Below are 23,777 nucleotides of genomic sequence, written 5' to 3'. Positions count from 1 at the left end.
ATTTAAAACTGTGGCTTACCTATTAAAAACTATCTCTAACTTAGACTCTGATCTACAAACCATCCTTCCCACTGAGCATTACACAATACATGACCTTTCTAGCCTCTCCGAGAGAAGCTATTCATTCCAAGCCCTATGTTAAGGCCCAGGACAGAAGTTAAGGGGAGTGTTGGAATACAGAATTGCTGAGTTGTAATTTTGGTGAGCTGGATGATGGTTCGATCAAGAAAACAGGACTGTGTCCAGGAGGATCTAATTTCAGTTGCGCCTGTAAGCCCTTTAGAGTGGTGGAAGGTGGATAAAAAACAGAAAACCCAGAGAGTGGGGAAAGGTGGAATAGGATACAAAGGAGAAGGGTTGGAGGGTGAGCAGAGCACCTTATCCCTAAAGGGGCAGGGGGAGAAGACTAGCGGGATACACAGACTCCCGGGGTATCTGGGGGATAGAGTGTAGCAAGGAATTAAAAGACATTGGAGATGAGGGTGACTGAAGCAACTTACTCCAGCAAGAGAAGATGGTTAGTGGGGGCACCATCTCTACAGGGAGGGGTGAAGGTATGTTAAAGTCAAAGGTGTTGGCCTTTGAGAATGCCACTAAAGAGAAGTCTAAACCTGTGACCAATGAGAAAGTGGCACGGAACTGAGTGACAAAAGGTTGAACCCATGGCCAAGAAAGATGCATTAAGGGGTTGATGCCGAAGCTCTGGCCAAAGAAAAGACACAGAGAGAAAAGCCAAAACTCCAGCCAAGGAAAAGACTGAGCAAGCAAAGGCTAAGGCTCTGACCAAGGAAAGTAAGAGGAGTGGCATGGGCGCTAACAGTAAAGAAACAAAAACTTTGTACAGATAATTTCCCAATGTGGGGGATACCTTAAAACCTCAGACAGAGACCACTAGGGGGTGTGGAGGACAATGGCTGCTTAAATACAGAGCTCTGAATCTGGCTTAGATAAAATGATGGATTAATAATCCCTGACTGGCAGGAATAGAGCGACTGGAGCAATGTGTGAGTGCGCTATAACTGAGATCGCTGAGCAAAGTCTCGCCTGCCGCCTCCTAAAGCTGTCTATACGGCCCCAACAGGAAATGTTCTGCCAGAGTTGAAGGTCCAACGTTGGGCCCGGGGAAGACTGAGGCCCTGATCCAAGCAGAGAAGGAGCGGGAGCCGCGCTGAGCAGTCACTGAGCCTGGAGAGGGAATGTGAGGGAGGGGCCCCCTTGCCAACAGTGGGGGTCGAGGGGGTGGTGGAGCAGGACTCTGTGGCTGTTCTGTTGCCTTTGCAGCACGCCAGTCGCTACTGGGGGACTGTAGCTGTCGGGCAGCCCCCAACCCAGGTTGCAAGTAATCCCACCGGATAGGCAGCGCTGCCCCCCTGTGAGGAGAGGGGAGCAAAAAACAGACTTTATGTGGTGGCTCCTAGGGGTGAGGCCTGCTGCAGGCCCGTGCCGTCTGGAGGCACACACCATCAGCCTTCTTCTGCATGGGGATGGTGCAGACCTCCCTCTGGTCTGTATATGCTGGCGTGGGCAGATCACCTATTGAAGTTAGAGGGCTTGTGCTGGACACAGTGGAGGGTTATTGGGGTTGAAGTTGGCCCCACACTCGAGTTGTGGATCGGTGTGGATTCATGAGGTAAGCCTGACATTGGATGTGTTTGTTTTGCTGCCCCCACCACCAAATAGTTGAGGATGGGACTGGCCAAAGGAAGTGACTGGGGAGGTGCAGTACCCTGAAGCAAATAAGGAGGTATCACATTGCCACTGTGTCACATACCCAAGATGCCATGAAGGACCTTGGGGGCCTTAGGAGGTATGCAGCAGGACATACATGCAGTATTATCAGAGCTGGAGCCATTCTGCGCAGAGGGGCAAGGATCAGTGGAGGTGCTCACGGGCCACCTCACAAAAGTGGAAGATCGGATTGACACATTGGGGCATAATCAACGCTCGGCTGATATTGTTGAGGTTGGAGTAGAGACAAGGCTTGAGGAGCTCGAACGTAAAGGAAGGAGGTCCGGTGCAAGATGGACAACATCGAGAATAAGGAAAGAAGAAATAACTTGTGCATATGGGGACTTCCTGGTAAAGAACCGGAAACGGCTCAGGACTTAGAGCGGACGCTGGAGAGGTTGCGACACAAGTTACTTGGAACCACGTCCGAGAGAGAATTCAGATTGTATAGGATCAATGGGGATGCAGGGTCTGGCGAGGGGCCTTGTTTAGTGGTGGCAAAGTGCCTCAACTATAGAGACGAGGAAGAAATTCGCCAAAGGGCAAGAGAAGTTGGTAATATAGAATTAGGACAGAGCGCAGGTAAACATTTTCCAGGACTTCTCCTCGTATACCCTCATCCAATGACGTTAAGTGTAGGCCCTTGACTGGATGGCTCCAAGAAAAGAGGGTACGCTATAGATGGAGGTTCACCTTCGCTCTGGTGTTCGAGTACAAGGGGGAGAGCTATGCTCTCCACCAGGGTTTAGAGGCCAATAAGCTCCTTCAAGAACTACAAAAAAAGAGGACACTCGGCCAGACCGGAAAAGCCAGCACCAGTTGCAAGCACGTTTCTAAAGTGCCTTCGCCCAGCCGAAGGGACACAGAAAAGAAGGGAGATACAAGAGAGTAAGAAAGTTGCGGGTCCTGCAACCATCGCCTCCGAGATGATGTAGATCTCAATGGCTCGGTGTAGTTCCTTGACTGTTTATCTGGTTCAGATGTTTCCCTGCGTGTCCAGAAGTAACACCCGGCTCGCCGACGGAATCCACTTTATGCTCTGATCATTCACAGTTGGTTATATGCCTTGTCTGATGGTTATACAGGATGGGGTACGGGAAGGAGGTGGGGGTGGAGGGAATGTCGGGCACACACATTACTGCAGTAGTTATGGTTCCATACAGGTTGAGGGTTTAAAAAAATAGGTGTTGCTCGCTAGGCAGGGTTATGGCTGAGCTGGAAGTTGAAAACCTGAATGTTGCCTTCTTTTGCAATAGACCTGCAGGTAAGAAGCATCTTTTGCACACTGTTTGGTCTGAAGATGGAGATCATAAGATATGACGCTGTTCAGTTTAGTGAACGAGCCAATGGAAACTGAAGTTTAGTGTGCGTCTCGCTCCAAAAGGTGCTCATAGGACATAGTATATCAGAAAGAATGCTATGCGTAAATTGTACAGTGTCACAAAAGAACCTCCTGAATGTGCAGTTCGGTAGAATTGACTGTTTGAAACCATTTTAGAAAGTAGGTTTTCACAATGATGGCAGATGCTGAGGGACACTTAAGTGAAATCTGTTACTTAAAAGCAGTTAAAGGGGAAGTAATGTCAAGAAAATTGCTGAAAATACTTATTGAAAATACTTTTTTTTCATTGACGTAGTGTTCTGCTATATCAGGCTCCTTAAGCATTCCTGGCGGGGGAGGAGTCGCATTTCACAGGTTTGATCATTCAGGACAAAGTTACAAAAGCAATAAGTTGTTATCCTTGTATAGGTGTGTAAAGAATTTTTGAAAACATGCAGGTTGAATCCAGAAGGCTGCTGCTTTGTTACTTTTCTGTTTGGTACTCAGTCATAATAGCTTGTAAGTCCCTCCTACAGTGCTTTAACTTTTTTTAAAATTGTTTTGTTTATTGGTTAAATCAAGCTATTCAACCTTAACAATTAATAGTCTAACAAAAGAAAATGCATTGAATTTACAAATCCAAATAAAACATTAAATATAAAACCTATGATAAAACATACCACGATTCACCCACCTAAGCACCTATGGGACATCTCTTACTTAACCCTCAAAGATGTGTGGCATGAGGTGAAGGGGCTGAGAGTGGATTCACGTGCCTCTCTCAGGTATACCAGACATTTTCTAGGATTGATGTCTTGGTCTCGGCGTCTCTTGAGGTAAATAGTGGACAATGGCCTGGGCACAATCTGCTGTCTGACCATGTACTGTTTACTTAAGCGTTACGCAGGTGGGATCCCCGTAGGGGTCTGTGGGCCTGGTCCTTGCCGAAAGAAATCTTGGCAGATGAGGCAATAGAGGGTAAACTGAGAGAAAGGATAGAGGAGTACTTTGAGCAGAATAAGAGTGTCTAAACCTTGCAGGAAGGAATCTGGGAGCCATTTAAAGTGGTGCTTCGGGGAGAGATTATAACTATTCAGTCCCAGAAGTGGAAAGTGTGGGAGGCCATGGCAGGGATTTAGAGGCCCAGAGAGCGTCGGCCGCAAAAACATTGGCGGTGAGCAAGAACAGGACCAACTATAAAAAATAAAAAAACTAGAGCACAAATATAAATATTCAGATCTCGAAAAATGTAGAAAGAGCATTATTACTTACCAAACAGCAATATTGGATACAGGTAAACGGGGCGCAAACAGCTGCGAAAGGCAGAGGTGAGCAGTACCATTACGTCTCTGAATCGGCTAGATGTGACAACTACAACAGAGAAGATGAAGTCCTTTGAAACCTTTTACGGCTCCCTATATAACTCTGATAACCCTAGTCAAACCGAGGTAAAAAATTACTTGGGACGTACTGACATGTGCAAAGTCTCCACCACAGACAGAGTTCGACTAGAAGATGAAATCAAGAAGGAAGAAGTGGAGGAGGTGATCAAAGGGCTCCCGGGAAATAAAACACCGGGTCCATATGGGTTCTCTGCATGCTTTTACCAGAAGTTCCAAAACATACTGAGCTTGAAACTGGTGAATCTCTTTAGCTCATTTATACAGAGAGGTGCGGTGACCCCTTTTATGTCAGATGCCAAAGTAATAATGTTCCCCAAGCTTTGTGGCTCCTATCGTCCCATTGCGCTCTTAAACCTCGATGCCAAGATCTACATGGGAGTCCTGGCGGCTAGATTGTATCCCATGTTGCCGGAATTGATATGCTCTGACCAGTCGGGGTTCATTCGGGGCAGAAACACGTGGGGCAACACAAGAAGAATGTCCCACTTAATAGAAAAGGTTGAGCGAAGCGAGATGCAAGCGGCCCTGCTAGCACTGAAAAAGCATTTGACAGCGTTGAATGGTCTTTCTTGTTCGAGATACTAGAACAGACGGGAGTGGGCCCGCGTTTTCTACAGATGGTTAAGGCCATCTATTATAATCCCGCTATGAGACTTTCCATTAACTTGTGCTTATACCAAAAAATACAAATATCGCGTGGTACGAGACAGGGGTGGCCGCTGACCCCGCTACTCTACGTGTTTTACTTAGAACCACTCATACAGTCCATCAGGTACAACCCGTTGAAACAAGGGATAGGCTTTGGGGGTGAGTGACATAAAATAGCAGCTTTTGCTGATGACATGTTGCTGACCCGACACAACCAACTTCCTCGTTACCAGAGCTAATACAGGAACTCTCTGCGGTAGAAAAAGTATCAGGGCTGTAAATTAACAATGCAAAATCGGAATTCCTAAACTTAGGGCTAGCGCGAGACCATCTTAGGGTGCTACAGAGAATTTCCCCATTCAAACTGGTGACAGATAAAATAGCCTACCTGGGGGTGAAATTAACAAACTCCATCTCTACCATGTACACGGTCAACTTCCCCGAGTTACTTTCGAACCTTAAAACTGACATGAACAGATGGACCCCATTACGGATCTCCTGAATGGGCAGAATGGCCTCAATAAAAATGGTCGTACTCCCCAGAGACCTATACCTCTTTCAGACCCTACCGATTAAAATACTGACCTCCTTCAAATCATTGAAGAGGCTTCTAACCCTTTTTGTATGGCAAAAGAAACCTCCCAGGGTGCTCTGGAGACCCTGGTAGTACCTAAAGCGAAGGGTGGCTTTGATTTCCCGAACCTGGAGAGATATTACGCTGCGGCTCAACTAAGCACGGGAAGCTTACCAACGACAAGTCTAATTAGCGGGGACTCCCCTACGGGATGTGCTGTGGCTGGATAGGCGAGATAGACCTTGAAACATAGGGATGAGCCACATTCTCCTAGCGGCTTGTGACAAATGGGATGGACTACTCGAGCAAGGCCGCTTACCTACAAGCCTATCCTCTCAAACAACCCCCCAACCGCCCCATGTTTGGAAATCCGCTGTTTTCCCCAGGATTGATCCAAGGGGCTTTTGCAAGGTGGAGGGCAGTGGGCTGCATGTAGGTGGGAGACATGTTCGAGAGGGGAGAGGTTAGATCCTTCGAACATTGCAAGGGAGCGATGGGCCTGCAAGAGAATGACAGACTAGAATACTACCAATTGAGACACTGGTTGAAACGACCAGAGGTGCACCAAGCACAGGTGAGAGACTTGACCCCTTTTTAAAAATTCATAACCACACACATGGGGCGGGGGGGGGGCTGTTTCAAACACATGGCCTGGTATCGGCTTTATAAGGCTTAACGCAAGGTGGGGACTAAGGCAGAAAGCTATTGGGGGAAGAAATACCCACACACCACTGGGAAACACTCTGGGCACAAATCTCGAAATTAACAAAATCCATCCAGACCAGGGAAGCCTGGTACAAGATGATGGTGCATGGCACTACGCACCTGAAAAGCTGCACGCTATGTATCCAGGGGTATTCCAGGAATGCTGGATGGGCTGCTTAGGGAGATGGGACTGGAGACGTATGGTGTAACTGCCTGAGGCTAGAAAGTTTCTAGAAAGACATCAAAACCCAAACCCAGAAAATCATCCAGGGCCCTCCCAACGTACTCCTTAAAGGAATCAATGTGTGGCCTCTTTGAATCAGAATTGCAGATTCTGTCAAAACCACAGCGCAAGACATGTACGATTCTACTGATAACGGCATGAAAAATCTTAGCCTGGAAATGGAAACAGAAGGAGCCCCCTACAAACATCGACTGGCTCTGCAAAATATGGGGTATAATTGCGATGGAATGGATCACATATGGAATAAGAGGGGACAGAGACGAGTTCCATGGGGATTGGCACTAGACTATCGACGCTGGAACTATGTAATGCAATGGTGCCCCCAAAAATTTAGAAAACTGGACATACTGTAAAGAAATCGAAATACAATGGTGCCACCAAAACCCGAAAACAAAGGACATAGATTAACTATTTGGTGGCCACAGAAGAACTGAATGAGACTTTAGAATGTAGGTCTGAGGAGTGAAGGGAAAGGGAGGGTTGGGTGGGGGGAAGGAAAAATGGCAATCAACAACTCGGAAAAAATTCACCAGGGTGACCAATTATTCATCTGATATACATGTCATAAATTGGGGTTAGCAATAACAAAACAGACTTTATTCAGATGGATTATTCTGGCTATCCAAGAATGATATAGACTGGCTGGTAAAGATCCCCCAGAGGGTCTAAGAGCTCACTCTGTATTACCCAGTTTGTTCGAATAAAACTGTCCATATGGAGCAAACAAATTACTCATGTTCTTTTGGAAGAATTATTCTTTATTTATTTTGAACCTGGGTAGTACCGTTTGTTCACAGCCTAATATACCGAACATGAGCAACGAGGCTTATCGGGTGTCCCCCACTCCCTATGTTTGATATATTAGGCTTTGGGATTTGTGGGGGTGTCCCCCGCTCGCTTGAAATGGGAAGCAGGGGAGTAAGGAAATAAAAAGGGGGACCCTGTAGCGTTCGCTCCAGCTCACATTTGATGGACGGAACGTGCGCTGCGGGGAAGTGGAAGGAGTACCGGTGACTGGGTAGAAGGTAAGTAAAGGAGAGGGATTAATATAGGGCTGCTTCGGGACAGGGGATTGGGTTTGTTTGACTGAAGGTCAAACAGAGTTGCGACAGAATCTATTATCATCCGTTCCATTGCAAACTGTTTGACTTTGGTCAAACAACCCATATCTGCTCACTGTACCAGGGGCATGGCGGCTACTTACGCTCTTCAGCGATCAGTACCTATTAAAGACATTTGTGCGGCAGCCACATGGTCTACCATGCACACCTTTGTGAAACATTACTCCCTGGATACTCGAGAGGGAACCTTCGGGAAAGCTGTCTTGCACTCTGTCCATGATAATGGCAGATATAAATTCTTTTCCCACCTCCAAGATTATTACTGCTTTGGAATGCTATCAAAGATGAGGAATACGTGGGAGGACACAATCCATTCGAAGAGCAAGTTACTTACCCTTGGTAACTTTATTTAAATTGGATGTTCCTCCCACATATTCCTCTACGCCCCTCCCAACCTACCCCGCTGCAGAATTTACTTGTTTTGCACTCTGCACTCTTGAGTCTTCTAAAGTCTAAGGAGGCACTAGTAATTCCTCTAAACATGGAAAAACAAGAGTTGGAAGATAATTATGAAAGATGAGGAATACGTGGGAGGAACATCCAATCGAAAGAACGTTACCTGGGGTAAGTAACTTGTTCATTTTGACCTAATATGGAATTTATTTGATGCACCCTTCCAATAGAGAGAGCTCATGCTTACTAGGTCAATTTTGATCCACGGTTTGGCTACAGAATATCAAATATGTGTTTTAGGTTCTTTGGGAAGAAGGTGTTTTCTTTCAAAATGGCCCATTTTATGGATTGGGTTGTGAAGCCCAACTACCGGTCAGGGTTTTGAAATACAAATGTCCTGATCTCCATGTAAATGATGATATACATGTGAATCGATATTCATTTTGTTTATTTTTTTCAGTACTGTTCCCTGTTGTGGGTGGTGAGCACTGGATGCTTCCATTTTCTATGTGTTGATTCGATCTTCCTGCTCTTAGCACAATCATAGTTCTGTAGTTTTGATCCATGCCCCATTGGGGTTTATTTGAACTGGTGCATCACACTAATGTGTATTTCACATCTCTTACAGACAGAGAGGAATTTGTTGCTGGATGGCTACGAGATGGGCCACTTTCTGTCCTCCGTGCTGCTTTTCCCAACACGCATTGTGCTGTTTTTCACCAGCCTCTTCTACTCATTGGTTATCTACGCTGCTGTCTTCCTAGCTGCTGGCCTGTATTCTCTGAGCGCCATGGTTCTTATACTAAAGGGACCCAGGAGGGCGTTCAAGTGGAAGGCAAGAGAAACGGCACCAAGTTGCCTCGTAGACAACACTTATGGGCAGCACTGCTATGTGCGAATCAAGGTTGTACCTTTTATAATTAACTCTGGTCCAATTAATTCAAGGTGTTGCTAGCGTGCGGTTGATTAACAAAAAACCCATAGAGTTGAAATGATTGTCCCACAATCCGATAGGTTTCTTTTGAAAAAAAAAAATGTTTATTGTGATCAACATCAGGTAAAAACAAATTCAATGCAGTATTTTCTCATGTCATAATCGCTGAACGTGATCAACAGTAGGTTTTAACTGTTTTATGAACAACCACCCTGAATAGGACTGTGAGGGGGGGAAAGCTCTCTATGGATGCAATCTATATGGTAAATCCACCCAAGGATCTCTATCCAAAACAGTTGGATGCGGGGACAATCCCATCACTGGTGCCAATAAGTACTAATTACGGTAAAACCTCCAGCAGTACGGGGAAATGCCTGCATCCATCTTGGCCAAGCGTTGGGGGTTAGGTGCCATTGTGTCAGGATCCTTCAATTGTGCATTTTGTATTGTACTGCCCTGTATATTGCCTTCAGCCCTCTTGATGTTTTCCCACTCCAGAGCCGCCTCCCAGTTTGCCTTTGCTCGTGGTGGTGGCAGGTGGTCCCGGTCTATGAACGTCTTTTATATATTCTTGATATAAGGCCTTTTGTGCCAAATTGGGTGGTTAATCTATTTTCAAAGGGGGTGAGCTGGCGCTGCAGCTGTCCCTTCCACCTCAAATCTGTGAGGACCCCTTTCAGTTGCAGGAATGGGAGGGGTCTGATGGTTAGGCCCTGCTGCGCTGTTTCCAATTCCTCTTTAGTCAGAAAGACCCTGTCCTTCCACATTTGGCCTTCCCTCACCAGCCCTTGTTCGTATTGTGCCTGGAAGCGATTCGAGTCTACTATGAAGTATCTAATAGGGTGAGCCCAAATGCAGCTGAGAGGGGATGGCCAAGTTGTGACCCCCGTCATGTTTGGGTTCTTTCAGTTCCATGTAGACCACAGTGCCCCCAAAAAAGGGTGTTCTCAAGCTTTTTATGGGACTGATTTGGCAGGGGCCAAAGCCACTCTCCCAGGGTCACCGGGGTGAAGAGGCCGTTCTCCAGATTGACGCACTGTTTAGTTGTCGACTCTTGGATGTGGTCTACTAATATTCGCATTTGTGCCGCTCTGTAATATACGGAGAAATCTGGGTATGCTAAACCTCTTTTCTGCTTTGGGAGAATCAGCGTATTGTATGCGATTTTGGGTTTTTTCCTATCCCAAGGGAAGGCCAATAAAACGCCTTTGGCCGTAGTGAGAAAGGACTCTGGAAGAATCATGGGGTGGGATTGGAAAAGGAAGAGGAGTCGCAGCAGGATGTTAAATTTAATGACAGTTAATTTACCTGCCCGTGAGAGTTTAAGTTTCCCCCAGTTTACTAGATCCTGTTGTATTGTGGCCCAGAGTGGTTTGTAGTGGCGTGAAATAATTCCTGCAATTGTCTGGTTATCGTTATCCTGGGATAGCGTAGGTCATCTTGTGTCACTTTAAGGCCCCAATTTGCTGGGTTCGCTGCTGGTGGTGTGGCATCTGCTGTTAGGGGGGAGACCACTGTTTTTGTGCTGTTTATAAGGATTCCTGAGTGGGCTCCATAGTTCTCTATTCTCTATAGGAGGACAGGGATCGATTGCGTGGGGTGGGTGATGTAGGCCATTATATAGTCTGCGAACAGGGCAAGTTTATAATGTCTACCATATTTATTTAAAGCCCTGTATCCTGTTGTCGTTTCTAATGCTCTGGGCCAAGGGTTCCATTTCCAGGATTTATGCTAGCGGCGAGAGGGGTCTTCCTTGCCTGGTTCCTCTGGTTAGGGTGAACTGGGATGATGCAACTCCCTTGACTCCGACTCTTGCATGAGTATTGTTATACAGCACTAGTGCACCTCTTACCCGTTCCAGGCCCAACCCTGCACTATGTAGGATTTGTGTCATAAAGCACCATTCCACCCGGTCAAAGGCCTTTTCGGCATCAACCGAGATCAATGTGGGGTTGGTGTTGAGTGCATCGATGGATGCTATTTGGTCCAATGTCTTTCGGACGTTGTCGGCGCCCTGTCTTTCTTTCATGTATCCCACCTGGTCGCTATGGACCAGTTGGGGGAGGACGTGGCTCAGCCTGTTGGCTAGGATACTTGCGTCCACATTCAGCAATGAGATAGGTTGGAATGCGCCTCGTACAGACCAATCTTTCCCGTCTTTTGGTATTACAATGAGCCTAGCTTCTGTAAATGATGATGGAGCTTCTCCTGTGGCCATGATGTCATTAAACAGGCGAGCTAGGCATGGGGTGAGGGCACCTCTCAGCCTCTTGTAGTAGGCCGATTTAGAACTGTCCGAGCCCGGTGCCAAACCTGCTTTTAGATGAGAGATGGCTTTGTTTTCCTCTTCCGACATTATGGGGGCATTCATTTTGTCCTTCGCGGAGGATTGTCTCTGGGGGGGGGGGGTAGAGGGGTTGAGATTCCGGCCATAAACTCTGCCTGCGCTTGTGGCGTGGGATCGCAGTCTGAAGTGCAGAGCTGCTCATAATATCGTGCAAAACGAGCAGTGATCTGTTGGTTTTGTCAAGGTGTTTCCTGTGGGGGGAGTTTATTTTGAGGAGAGCCCTGTTAGCTCTCGGCTATCGGAGTCTGGCTACGAGCAAGGTGTGCTTTATCGCCCTTTTCAAAATATCTTTTCTTCACATATCTTGGGTGAGTCAGGGCTTTCTCCTGCCAGACCTCTTAACTCCTGCCTAAGGTTTCTTATTTCCTCTCTAAGTTCTGAGGAGTCGCCGTTTTCCCACCTCAGGGTTGTCTCCTCTTCTTTTATTGTTTTCTTGATTTGGGATTCTCTGAGGAGTTTTATTCGTTTAGCTGAGGCACCCTGCGCCATTAGCAAGCCTCTCATTGTTGCTTTCACTGCCCCCCAGACCGTAGTATGAGGGATGTCTCTTGTGTCGTTTCTCTTGAAGAAATCGCAAGCCTCCTCGTCTAGAGAGACCCTGAAGAGCCTGTCCTTAAAGAGCGTATCATTGCACGTCCATCGCTTGTCTATCAACCTACCTGGACCCAGGTCTAGGTCTACGGTGACCATGTCTCGTGGTCTGACCATCCCACTTCCTCTATTGTGGCTTCTTTCATTAGGTATTTGAGGTCCACTTCAAGAAAGAGGTAGTTTATGCGAGAATGAGTTTGGTGTTGGAGGTTTGGGGGGAGGGGAAGAGTAGAACATGTATTGCCTGTCTGTTGGGACCTCCGCGCGCTACTAGTGAGTAATCCAGCATCAGGTTCTGAAAGGCCTTCCTGTGCGGTGGTGGGACGGCGCCTTGTCTGTAGGACTTTCAGTCATAGTCTGGGTCCATAATGAGGTTAAAGTCTCCCCCGCATATTAAGGAGCCTGTCCTTTCTGTCTAGTTACCCAAAGAGGACCCTGCAGAAGGCTAGTTGCTGGGAATTAGACCCGTAGACCGAGCATAGGGTAATCGCTTTGGACCTGATGAGTCCCTGAACCAAGAGGATTCATCCACCAGGGTCTCTGTGTGTCTGCGTTATTTGAAGCTCAGGTGTGGAGTGATATAGGATGCCGACCCTCCTTTTTTTCAGAGCCTGAAGCCCATACTGTACCTCCCAGGTTTCTCCCTTTCAGGGCGACTCCTCTTTATGCTTGTACTTTTTTTCCTGTAAAAAAGAGGATGTCTAACTAGGCCTGGTGAAACAATCTGACCAACATAGCTCTTTTTTGCTGTGAGTTGAGGCCTTTGATATTCAGGGTGCCCACTCGCACACTATCCCCCGCCATTGGAGTCGTGTGTTCTGCGGGTTTCCTAGGACCCAGCGGACCATATCTGACTACTCTACCACTTGTCTACCCCTCTCTGGCACGCTAGTAGGTTTCTATTTTGTGTCTGCAGCGTCTGCCCTCTCTTCTGCTGTGCCTGCTTGGGTCATGTTTCAATTTTGCTGTACTGCTGTGTTCCTGGTTTCCCTTTTGGACCCCTTGAGTCTCGGACGGACCCCCCTAAACCCCACCCCCCTATGAACAAATGAAAGATAAAGAAGATGAAAAGGCCCTCTCCTAACATCGGAGACACCCTAGGTGTCAACATAGGGCCACACAACACGTACAGCCTCCAGTACCCTTTGTACCCATTATAAACATAGCATGAGAGCGTAACGCCAGCGTGGTTGTTTGCCCAGCCCGGATTGCATTGGCGCCGTGGGGCCCTGGGGCGAAGGAGGGATATGAGGCTCACGTCTTGGCGGCCGGGAAGTTGGCCTCTCATTCCCCTCTGCAGTATATAGGTGTTGCTCCAATCAGTTGTTGCTGCAAGTTCGGATCAGGTAGCCCCCCCAGGCCCCAGTGGATTATTGAATCTTTGCAGTCGTACATCTCTCGTTCAAGGCGTGTTTAGTCTTGTGAATTTCCTTTTTCCCTTTGAGCGGCCTCTTTGTGGTTGGGACCGATTGGTTTTCTAGCAGGGTCCGACGAGGATGGTATTTCTTTGCCTTCTATTAGGCCATCTTTGTTTTGCAGTCCTCTCACCACATTGGTTGCTTCTTCTCCTGAGATTACTCTGTACTCTTCTTCTGCATATGAGAACGTAAGTGCAAAGGGGTAGCACAACCTGTATCTCGTGTTTCGTTCTCTTAGCCAGGTTGTCAGAGGGGGGACATGCCCTTCTACGAGCTAGTGTTTCAGCTGACGGGTCCTGGTAGATTTGTACTCTCGAGTCCTTGAAATCGATGGTTCCTCTTTCTCTGGCTTGCTTAATAATTTCCTCCTTGTGCCTGTAATGGTGGCACTTTGCCAGGACTGAGCGAGGGCCTCCTGGGGTAAGGGGTGGGGGGGGGTCAAGCTCGGTGCACCCTTTCGAATGCAATATCTGGGTTAAAGGGAGTGGGAAGGAGAGCGGTTCTGAGCGCCTTTGATTCTTCTTTCTAGGCCCGCATGTGTCTCGCTTGGGGCTTCTTTGAGGCCTTGAATCCTTGTGTTTGCTCTCCTCTCTCTGTTCTCTGTCTATCTTGGTTTCCAGATTTTGATTTCTTTGCTCAAGGTCTTGGAGTCTGTCTTTTGTCCTCAGTTCCGTAATGTCCACTGATTATTTATTTTTAATTTTTTTTGTTTTGGAAGTTTTCCAGAGCTTCAATTTTATCTTCTATTTTATGCACTTTATCTTGGAGTACGGTGACAGTTGTGGTCCTGCTGTTCCTAAATTACCGTATTTTTTCGAGCAATAGCCGTATATCAGCTTTGGTGGACGTCTCATGGTCTCCACCTGGAATAAGAGGAGTATCCTGTGATTGGGTTGCGGCCATGGTTGCTTGATCTCATCAGAATTACTGCAGTTTTTGGATCATGGAGGGGTTCCCCTCGCTTTGCATGTGTTTAACGTTTTTCGTGTCTGCCCCAGGAAGCCTTAGCTGTGGGAGTGTTATCGGCGCTGTTTGGTTGCTTCAAGACTTCCTCTGACTCCCCTGCTCCAGGGTGGGGGAGTTTGTTGAGTCTCTTTAACTGTCCTGACCTGTCTCAGGAATTGATGAATGTGGGCAGCTCTGGGAGGTCCCTGCTGTACTGGGCGGCCTGCTTTATTGAACTGTGGTCCTGCCCCGTTTTTAATGGGGGTAAGTCTCTGATGCACTACCACCGTGGAGCACACTGGTCCTTTTCCCCTGTTTGTGAGGATATGGGAGGGCAGTGTCTGAGTTTGCTCCTCTCCTCTAGCTTTCAGGCGCTTCTGGCAGTGGACCGGGTGACCTCTATTGTGGAAGGTTTAGGCAGTGTAGTGCACTCACTTTCTGCTGTACGCGGGTCCGTACAGTGCTTCTGCTCCTCAAAGGTGGCTGCTGACTAAAGGTGGTGGGGGAGGGTGTCCAGGCCACTTCAGTGTGTGTATATCTCTGTGTCTCTGTGCGCCTATGGCCCTGTAAAAGTTGAGCTAGGCTGGACGCAAATAAATTTGCACCACTGTGGATTGGTAGCTAGGGCTTACAACTGTCCTTTGTATGTCTATCTATTGAGACTGCTAGGGAATATTGTATGCAGTAGCCTTTGGGGACACTGAAATAACCTTAACCTCCTGGCAATAGAAACGCAACCTTTGGTATAAGTCTGAACTTCGCAGGTTGGTAGTGTGGCTGAGTAGTCGGGCTTATCTCAAGAAGGGGTCAATGTGAGCAGTAATGTTGTGACACAGTTTCACAGTACAGTTATTCAGATAAACACTTAAACTCAAGGTTTCTTGATAAAACAATTATTAATTTATTTCACAGTCAGTTATATACGCCTTCAGAACGGAGCAATATATAGGTAACACTTATAATCCACTTCAAAACACACTCTGTTTCCCTAAATCAGATGATACCCATTGGGGATCACACACAGACACTTCCTACACCCTCAGGAGACTTAAATAGCTAGGACGCTGTGGACATTGATTTATCGCGGGTACATTTAGAGCAATACTGAGTTTGGTGTAAAAGATAGAATAGGGGGATAAAACAAAGGTTAACATATAATTCATAAACGGATAAGTACTTTTAGAGACCTTCCAAAGCAGAGTAAATTAACTCTTTCTTGGGGGAAAAGGCCAAAGCACCAAGTCAGAGGTAAGAAGAGTCACTCAGGGAGCCAGGACAGCCAATGTTAATTGCACAATGTCAGGGGGAGCTGAAGATCTTCTTTGTAGGTAGGTAAAAAGTCTTGCACAAAGTTATTAGAAATGTTTGAAGAAAATAGAACACTTGAAGGGCCACAAGCTGGGAGGTTTGTGATGGGCAAAGCTTTAGCAACTCTGTGAGGTAACAATGACCGGTCTCAACTGAGAGCAAGTAAGGCTACACAAGAGGTATGTTCTCTTAGACTTTACAGTAGCTCTGGTTAGATGAAATGGTTCCATCTGGCTTCGGTTCCTGTACAGCTCTGCAGATCCTGTTCCTGAGCCTCAGTCGTGGGGAGAAGAGAGAGGACGTCTGGGGACTCCAGCTCTGCAGTGGGAAGGTCAGCGGCAGTAATAGGCAAACTTCAATTCGGCGGTACTTCTGTGTTTCAGTTCCTCGTGTCTGACAGCAAATAGCAACTCTGCCGTTCTCTTGCTTCTGGGGTTTAGCACTCTGTTGAGGTGGCTCAGGCTTGTTCAGTCCTGCATCAGGGAAGTCTGGAGGATCTTCCTAGTGCTCGGGTCCGACTTAAAAGCAACGCACACAATCTGGTGTTCCTCTCTATGGCACTTTGGTTCCAGAAGCAGTGGAAATGCAACCAGCTTCGAGAGGATGTCTAGACGGGTTGATTAGTCCCACCAACTCAAAGGGATAAGTCGTCCTTGCAGAGCTTCTCTAGTCGAGGCGAATTCGGAGCTTTAGCGCAGCAGGGCTTCACCGGGCAAACAAACTGTCCAGGAGTTGCAGCAGGTGTCTCTTCCAAGTTCTTCTTTGGATTCCTTCGTCCAGTGGTCGACTCTGCCTTCCAAGCCAAAAAGCCTTGTCTTTTATGCAGGTTTCTCCCATTCATTCCAGCCTAGCTGCCAATAACACAGCAGGGTGGCTGCTCTTGCCGGACAGCCAGCCTGCTTATCACCTTTGGGTGCATTCCTGTAACCAAGCGCATTAAGCACAGCGAGTTTCGGGCACCTCCCTCACTTCCGTCCCCTGCCAGACATACTGGAGCCAGAGGCGGTCTTCACTCGTGACTCCCGCTAAAGACAAAACGAACAAAGGGGCCAAACCTGGTTTGGCGCGCAGAGTATATCTCAAGAAGGACCTTTCCAACAAGAAATGGTGAAAAGAGACGACCAGGGCCATTTTGATGTAATGGGCACCCATGGGTGCCTTACTGTGTCTGTGAAGGCAGCACGCAGTAAAACACACAATGGTAGTAAAAAGTAAACCACTGCCACCAGCCATTAATTGTTGAAAGGGTAACATAAAAATGTTACATGAGAAACTAGACGATGGGAATACTAAGTAACCCCTCCAGCACCCTATGGTAAGATAGTGTGTGCTGGGTCTAGAAAGTTACATACTGTAATTAAAGTCAGAGAATAAATCACACGAGATATAAAAAGTCCTAAAGTCCAGCAAAAAGAGCTGGAGGTCTCTAAGGTACAAAGGAATTAACACATTTCTGAGAATTCTCCCTAACAGAGACCCATGCCATTCTGGAGATTCATTTCTTGAAACTGGTGTGAAAGCTGTTCGGGAGATGGGACGTCCCTGAGGATCCTTGATCCTGACTGGTTTCTGTACTCCTGATGGTGAAATGGTTTTATCTCAATTGTCTGCCACCCAGTAATTGTAGCTGGTATATCCATGCCTACAGCCTTCAGGTGCTCCATTGAGAGTGCCTGGACCTGACTTGGGAGTACCTGCTGCTTGGCTGTAACCCAATTGCTGTATTGCTGCTCTGCCAAACCTACCTGCCCCTTTTTTGGACATCTTGACTACCTCTTCTGCAGCTGCCCTTCCTCATGGGGTCATCCTGCTGCCTCTGGAGCCCTTTCATGCCACTAAAGCTGGCCAAGACCTGTTTTGTCACATCTATCCTCATCACTGTTTCTGCCGTTCGTGGGTTCTCTGAAGTAGGTCCTCGAATGTCCACTGATCCTGTTGTCATCATCATACCGCATACCAGGGCCATGCAACCAGAACCGGCATTAGAACCTAAACTAAATACTGTTTCTATAGTGACCTATGCACTTGGAACTTCTGTACCATCCATTGGACTGGGCATCCTTCAAGGGATCTTCAGTCTTTGTATCCGTTTCAATAAAATCATTTCATATTTCAACATTTTATATTCTCTTAGTTGCAGTGCATTTTTTGTCCAAATTGTTTGTGTATTTGCAAGCAAGAACATTTTCTTTTGTCTTATTCAACTTATCAAATTCAATTCTTTTGAAAAGCCAAGTTAATATTCTAAAGGATTTTTAAGATTTCGAGTGTCAGTCCAGTTTCATTACTGGAAGCTAGTCTTTCCCAAAAACAACGCTGTTGTAATCAGAGTTTTTTTTTTTTTTTTCTCATTGCTATCATTGGATGTTTGAGTGTTTGTGTGGACTGATCAGAACATAGCTTGCACTTGTTGTTTTGGTAGCTCTCTTTATATCTCATTGAGATGAATACAACTGTGACCCACACATCACAGAGATTGTGCTTATCACAGAGACGGTTGAGCAGGATGGTATGGTTGACTGTGTTGAAGGCTGAAGAGAGATTGAGTTGGTCGAGGACAGAGGGAAGTTCGAGTCAAGGTTGGCGAGAAGATCTTCACAGATGTTGTGGAGTGCAGTTTCCGTGCTTCTGGCAGCTCTGAAGCCAGATTGGCGGTCGTGAACACAGCCAACAGAATCGGAATTAAGGTTAAACTGAGAGATGGCCAGTTTGTCAAGGAGTTTGCCCAGAAAAGGAATAATGGAAATTGGGCAATAGTTAGCTGAACAAGTAGGATCTGCTGTGGGTTTCTTGAAAAGAGGATGCACAAGGGAGTGCTTCAGAGGGGTGGGGAGGGGAAGGATCTAGAGGCAAAGGAGTGGGGGCAGAAATCGGCGAGGGCCGGAGCAAGGGTATCAACATGGTCCTTGATGGTTTTAGAGGAGCTTGGGTGGACCTGTTGTGACGAGGCTTTCATAGATCGGACTTGTCTAGCAACCTCATCAAGGGAGAGAAGAGCAAAGAAAGAGAAAGGAGAAGGGTGGTGGCCAAGGGAGGGTCGGCATGCACAGACTGAGCGGGGAGAAGAGGGGGAGGGGAGGAGAGGTTGGTCGTGATGTCCTGGGTTTTTTAGATAAAGTGAGAGGCAAGGGCATTGCAAAGAGCCTGGGAGGCAACAGGAGGGGTAGAGACTGCAGCAGGGTTGGCCAGCTCCTTGCAGATTTTAGAGTTTGGCTGATTTGTTCCATGCTGCAGAGACACATGCTTGAATGTGGACTCTCTTCTTGGTGGGGACAGAGAGTCGATATTTCCTTTGCAGCAGGTGACAGGCCAGTTTGCCAGAGCATGAACAAGAAGCCCTAATTTCCGCTCAGCCGCCCTACACTTATGTTTAAGAGTAGCTAAGTCGGAGTCAAACCAGGAATGGCACTTGGCTTTGGACTTCAAACGGGTCCTCATGACATCAGCAAGAGCATCAGAAATAGAAGAGTAGAGCAGAGACAGGGCAGTGTCCAGAGGTGGGGGGGGATTGGGGAAGGTGATGGCGAAAGCCTCCAATAACACACGATTCATGGGCCCGATGTCCAAGAAGGTAGGTGGCAATGTTGAGGTACACTTGGCCTGGTGGCAAGAGAGGGAAAGTTGAGAGGAGGGAGTGGTCACTCCAGGAGAGGGGTGCTCAGAGGGAGGGGGAGGTCAGAGGAGATGAAGACCTTGTGTGCCCTGCATAGTGCGTCGGGCCAGAGGGGAGGATTGACAGGGAGAGGGAGTCACAAAGGTCACGGAAGTGTAAAGAGGAGGAACAAGGAGAGTGAAGTTGGATATTGAGGTCACCGAGGAGAAGTTGAGAGGTAGAGGCCAGGATGGAGGAGGCAAGGTTCGCCCACTCGGAGAAATTAGGTGATTTGACCAGGAGGGCGATAGATCATAGCCATGGTAAGAGAATGGCTACGGCGTAGGTGTGAGCCTACAGACGAGGCATTCAAAAGAGGTGTAGGTCTGAGTGGAAATGATAGGCAGGAATCCACTCGGGAAAGATCAGGGCTACCACCACTGGACCGGGAGGATCTGGCTTGGAGAGGATCTTGTCGCCATCAGGGAGGAGAGTGTCAAAGCTCGTGACAGAGCTGGCCATGAACCATGTCTCAGTAAGACCAAGGACATCAAGGTATAGTTCTTCAAGGTGGTGGCAGATGCCAGAGGAGTGTTTGACAGCAGAGTTGAGATTAGCAAGATGAAGAAGGTTGCCAGCCTTAAAGACCTTCTGGGAGGGGTACAGATCAGAGGTACGCCCTGCCGATAGGAAGGAGCCCTAGGAGGAGGAGGACGAGGAGGAGGATGATGATGAAGAGGGCAAGCTAGCCAAGGGAGGGGAGGAGGGGACAGCAGGAGATGAGAGGAAATTGAGGCGAGGGAAGCACCGATCAAAGAGGAGATTCACTTGAGGGTCTTGGACCATGACAGTGCCATTAAGGTAGACATTGATGATGACTTTAGAGGAGTCGAACAGAGCACGGAGATCATATGAAGAGTCCATAGATCTGGCGAAGGAACGAACAAGAGGATGTCGGGGAGGGTCTTTCTGGAGGAAGAATTAGAGTAGGTGTCGGCAATAGGAGGACCAGGGTTGGAGGCCAGGATATCTTTTTGAACTTCTTCCTGCCAGACGTGGTGGGAAGGGAAGGATAGTCAACAGAGAAGCTGTTGGAAAAGATAGGGGAGCCAGAAAGTGCCATGGGAGTGGAAGCGAGGGAAAGGAGGGATAAGCCAGGGGGCCTGAGGCAGGTATATCTGGAACAAAGGAGTGGTGAGGTCACTGGGCCGGCAAGTTACAGAAAAGCAACAGTTTACAAGCAAAGGACAGAGAAATTTGCAAAAATGCAAAATTTGACTTTCAGGCGAAAAGCACAAACATCAACATTTGACTTTAAGGCAAATAGCAAAAACAACATAATTTGAATGTACAATTAGGGATTCAGATGTTAGCAAATGGTTTTAAGAAGCACTGCCAATCAGAATGACAACATGGGTGAAACAGGCAGAAGGAACAGTGATAGCCAAACGGGGTAGGAGTGGGACAGGAAGGCGGGAACTAACCCATAGTTCAGGAGGTAATAATGTCAAGGCAGTCCAGATTTCTTAGAGGAGTGAGGTAGTCAATCTGCTCGGATGCAAGGAGGACCCCAAGTCAAATAGAGTCCTGGGCGCAGACAGGGGCCTTAGGATTGGTCCTTTGTTAAGGGGTCCGACTAAAGCCTGCTGGTCCTCCGATTGGCTTGAAATGGAGTTCAACAGCCAATGCCAGTGCAGGAAGAAAGAAAACACTTCAGGCCCCCAGCCTCATGCAGCGAGGAAAAGTAGGGCGGCCATGCTGGAAGCACTGCATGTCTGCTGCATGGGTAGGCGAAAAAAATCCCAGGAAACACACTATGTCCCTGAATCGGGCAGCAGGATGGTGAAAAAGGTACTGCAAGGTAGCGGAGCTCAAATTAAACCAAATTGCAGCCAAAAATAAACCTTTTTGCACATTTTTTAAATTACAAATATATTACTTCCTTTTTTTTTTCTCTGGAGGTGTAGGGTCAGCAGCAAATGCACCTACCTCTTGCAGGATACTGCTGTAGCAGACAGGCAAGACCAGGGCTCCTCTGGTTAGTAGAATGGAATGGTGGGAGGCTGAAAAGACCTCACGCTCCGAAGTCAAGGACTGAAAACAAGACCAGATGCAGTGGGCCTTGGTAAGGGGGCCGGCTAAAGCCTACTGGTCCCCGATTGGCTTGAAATAGAGTTCAACAGCCAATGCCAGCGCAGGAAGAAAAAAAACACTTCAGGCTCCCAGCGAGGAAAAGCAGGGTGGCCATGTTGAAAGCACTGCATGTCTGCTGCATGGGCAGGCGGAATAAAAAATCCCAGGAAACACACGGTCTGTAAAACGGGCAGCAGGATCGTGAAAAAGGTACTGCCAGGTAGCGCGATGTAGTAACGCTCAAACAGAATTGCAGCCAAAAATAAACCTTTTTGCTAATGTTTACAATTCCAAATAAATCGCCTCGTTTTTTTCTCTGGAGGTGCAGGGTCGGCAGCAAATGCACCTACCTGCTGCAGGATACTTTTTGAGATCAATTTGTTGTCCATCTAATGCGCACTGAGAACTGCTATTTTCTTTGCTTGGATCTTGATATGAAATAGTTTATTTATATAGCGCCTATACACAATGTGTTTCAAAGCTATTAAAGGCAAGCGCGGGAACAAGGGAAAATACAATGACATTCTTACAGCCCATGAGCAGTAAGGCTATGAAATCAACTATCGTACTTGGCCTGACTACATTTCAGATAGTGCAGGGGGTTGCGTAGACAGACGAGGTTGCTATCGTACTAGGTCTAGGGACAATTATGATAGAGTAAGTGCATAGAAGAAAATGAGAGGAAGAGATGGGGAAGGGGAGAGGAGGAGAGAACAGAGTAATCTGTCAAAAAGTTTAGAAGCAAGTGGGAACAGCAAATACAATTGCAGAAGTCTGTAGTAACACAATGTTGCAAGCCAGGATACAAGATGAAGATTGGAACCGCATGATTCAGGGCCACCAGGAATACAAGATGCAAAGGAAGTTCAGCATAAGAGCTGAGAAAGGGTGATGCACCGTGAATCAATGAAGTCCATAAAAGTAAAATCCAGCATTGGCCACAAGACGGTGATGGTGAAACCAGAATGTATCAGAACAGACCCCTGCAGAAGTAGGCTGAAGGGAGGGGCGGGGGGTGAACGGCAGCAGGGTATTGATGCGATTGTGATGGATTATTTCCTCTCAAAAAGATAGGTGCTATTTGTATTAGAATTTTCTGTTTGAAGTCCTTTTGTGTTTGCTTTTGCTACTTGGTTATCGGAGGTGCTTTTTTCTATTTTTCTTCTTGTCTTGTTTTTTTATATTTGTTCTGTTCGGAGTTTCCTTTTTGCCGTTGATTCCTTTTATTTTTGAGGACCTTCCAGTGTCCTTAAGTGGAGGTAGAGTTAAAACTTTTATAAATTCAGTGGTGTCTTTTGATTTGAGTTTTGGTTCATGTATGACTTCTTCTCGGTCCATCTTCCTCTGTGTACTATCGGGTTCATTTATTATTATTTTTTTTTGTTAGGTCCTTTTTCTAGTTTTTTCTTGTTGTTTCTTGCTAGGTTCTATGATTGCACTGTCCTGCTGTTGTTCTGTATGCTTATTCTTTAGTCCTATTTGCATTCATCAGTTCTAATTGAGTGTTGGCTATTTCCATTTATCCTGTAAGTCCTTGATGAAAATTGATTGACTTATTTCTGAATGTATTGTTTTTAATTAGTTGTTTACTGAAATGTTTTTGGCTGATCTTAATCCAACCAAGGAGCATTGATAGTCTTCTTTTTTTTTTTTTAAAACAATTTTTATTATTTTGTTCCAACCAACAACAAAACTACTTAGTTACACATGGAATCATATTAAAGTATCACATATCAAACCCTCCCAATAAACAACCCAAATCCCCCCGCCTGTGCATACATTCTGATTAGATCATTGCGCAATCTGCTTCTAGTTCTTCATTTTGCGTTGCCTCTTCGCCCCCACCTCGATTGAAGAGTCACAATCAACGCAATCCACTGCTGGATATCCATGCCCAGATCTTGTTTTTGCTCTCTTAGCGCCCTTTCACATACTCCGGTTTGGCTGTTGACCATCTTTTCAAATCTTCCCACCATCTGGCCACACTCGTATGGCTATGCTGCGTTTTGCCAGTATATACATTAAATCTTTCAACTTGTTCAAAGGTTTATTTCTCGCACTCCTCTTATAACTGCCAAGCATGCATGCCATTGGGGATTCTACTTCCAGATCTATGCCCCCTTGGGCTGCCATTTGTGCCAACCCCCCAAAAAACCTGCATTACTCGGCATCCCAAAACATATGTATCGGCCCCGCCTCCTCCTCCCTGCATCTGGGATATTCTAGTTTGCTTGCTCCCTTGGGTTTTACAATTGCCGCTGGTGTGATGTATGCCCTATGTGTGATGTAGAGTTGTATAAACTGTAACCTAGCATTTCTGGAGACCTTTTGTTTCCCATCTCTCCTTGCATTTCAATTCTGTTCTCGAGTCT

The 23,777-nt window shown here is 46.8% G+C and overlaps 1 protein-coding gene across 2 annotated transcripts in view; it reads left to right on the top strand.

Moving 5' to 3' along the window:
- LOC138447657 (epoxide hydrolase 3-like) overlaps positions 1-23,777 on the top strand; it is a 374,419-nt gene that overhangs the window by 67,758 nt on the left and 282,884 nt on the right. For both annotated transcript variants that reach the window (XM_069603882.1, XM_069603883.1), the window contains exon 2: positions 8,766-9,041. In XM_069603882.1, coding sequence (XP_069459983.1) covers positions 8,799-9,041 — 243 coding nt within the window. In that variant the 5' untranslated portion in view covers positions 8,766-8,798. The remainder of the gene's footprint in view (positions 1-8,765; positions 9,042-23,777) is intronic.

This window comes from Ambystoma mexicanum, chromosome 3q (assembly GCF_040938575.1).
Source record: "Ambystoma mexicanum isolate Mex_15411 chromosome 3q, UKY_AmexF1_1, whole genome shotgun sequence".
Lineage (NCBI taxonomy): Eukaryota > Metazoa > Chordata > Amphibia > Caudata > Ambystomatidae > Ambystoma > Ambystoma mexicanum.
The sequence above is the reverse complement of the archived record's forward strand: the minus strand, read 5'-3'. Positions and strand labels throughout refer to the sequence as shown.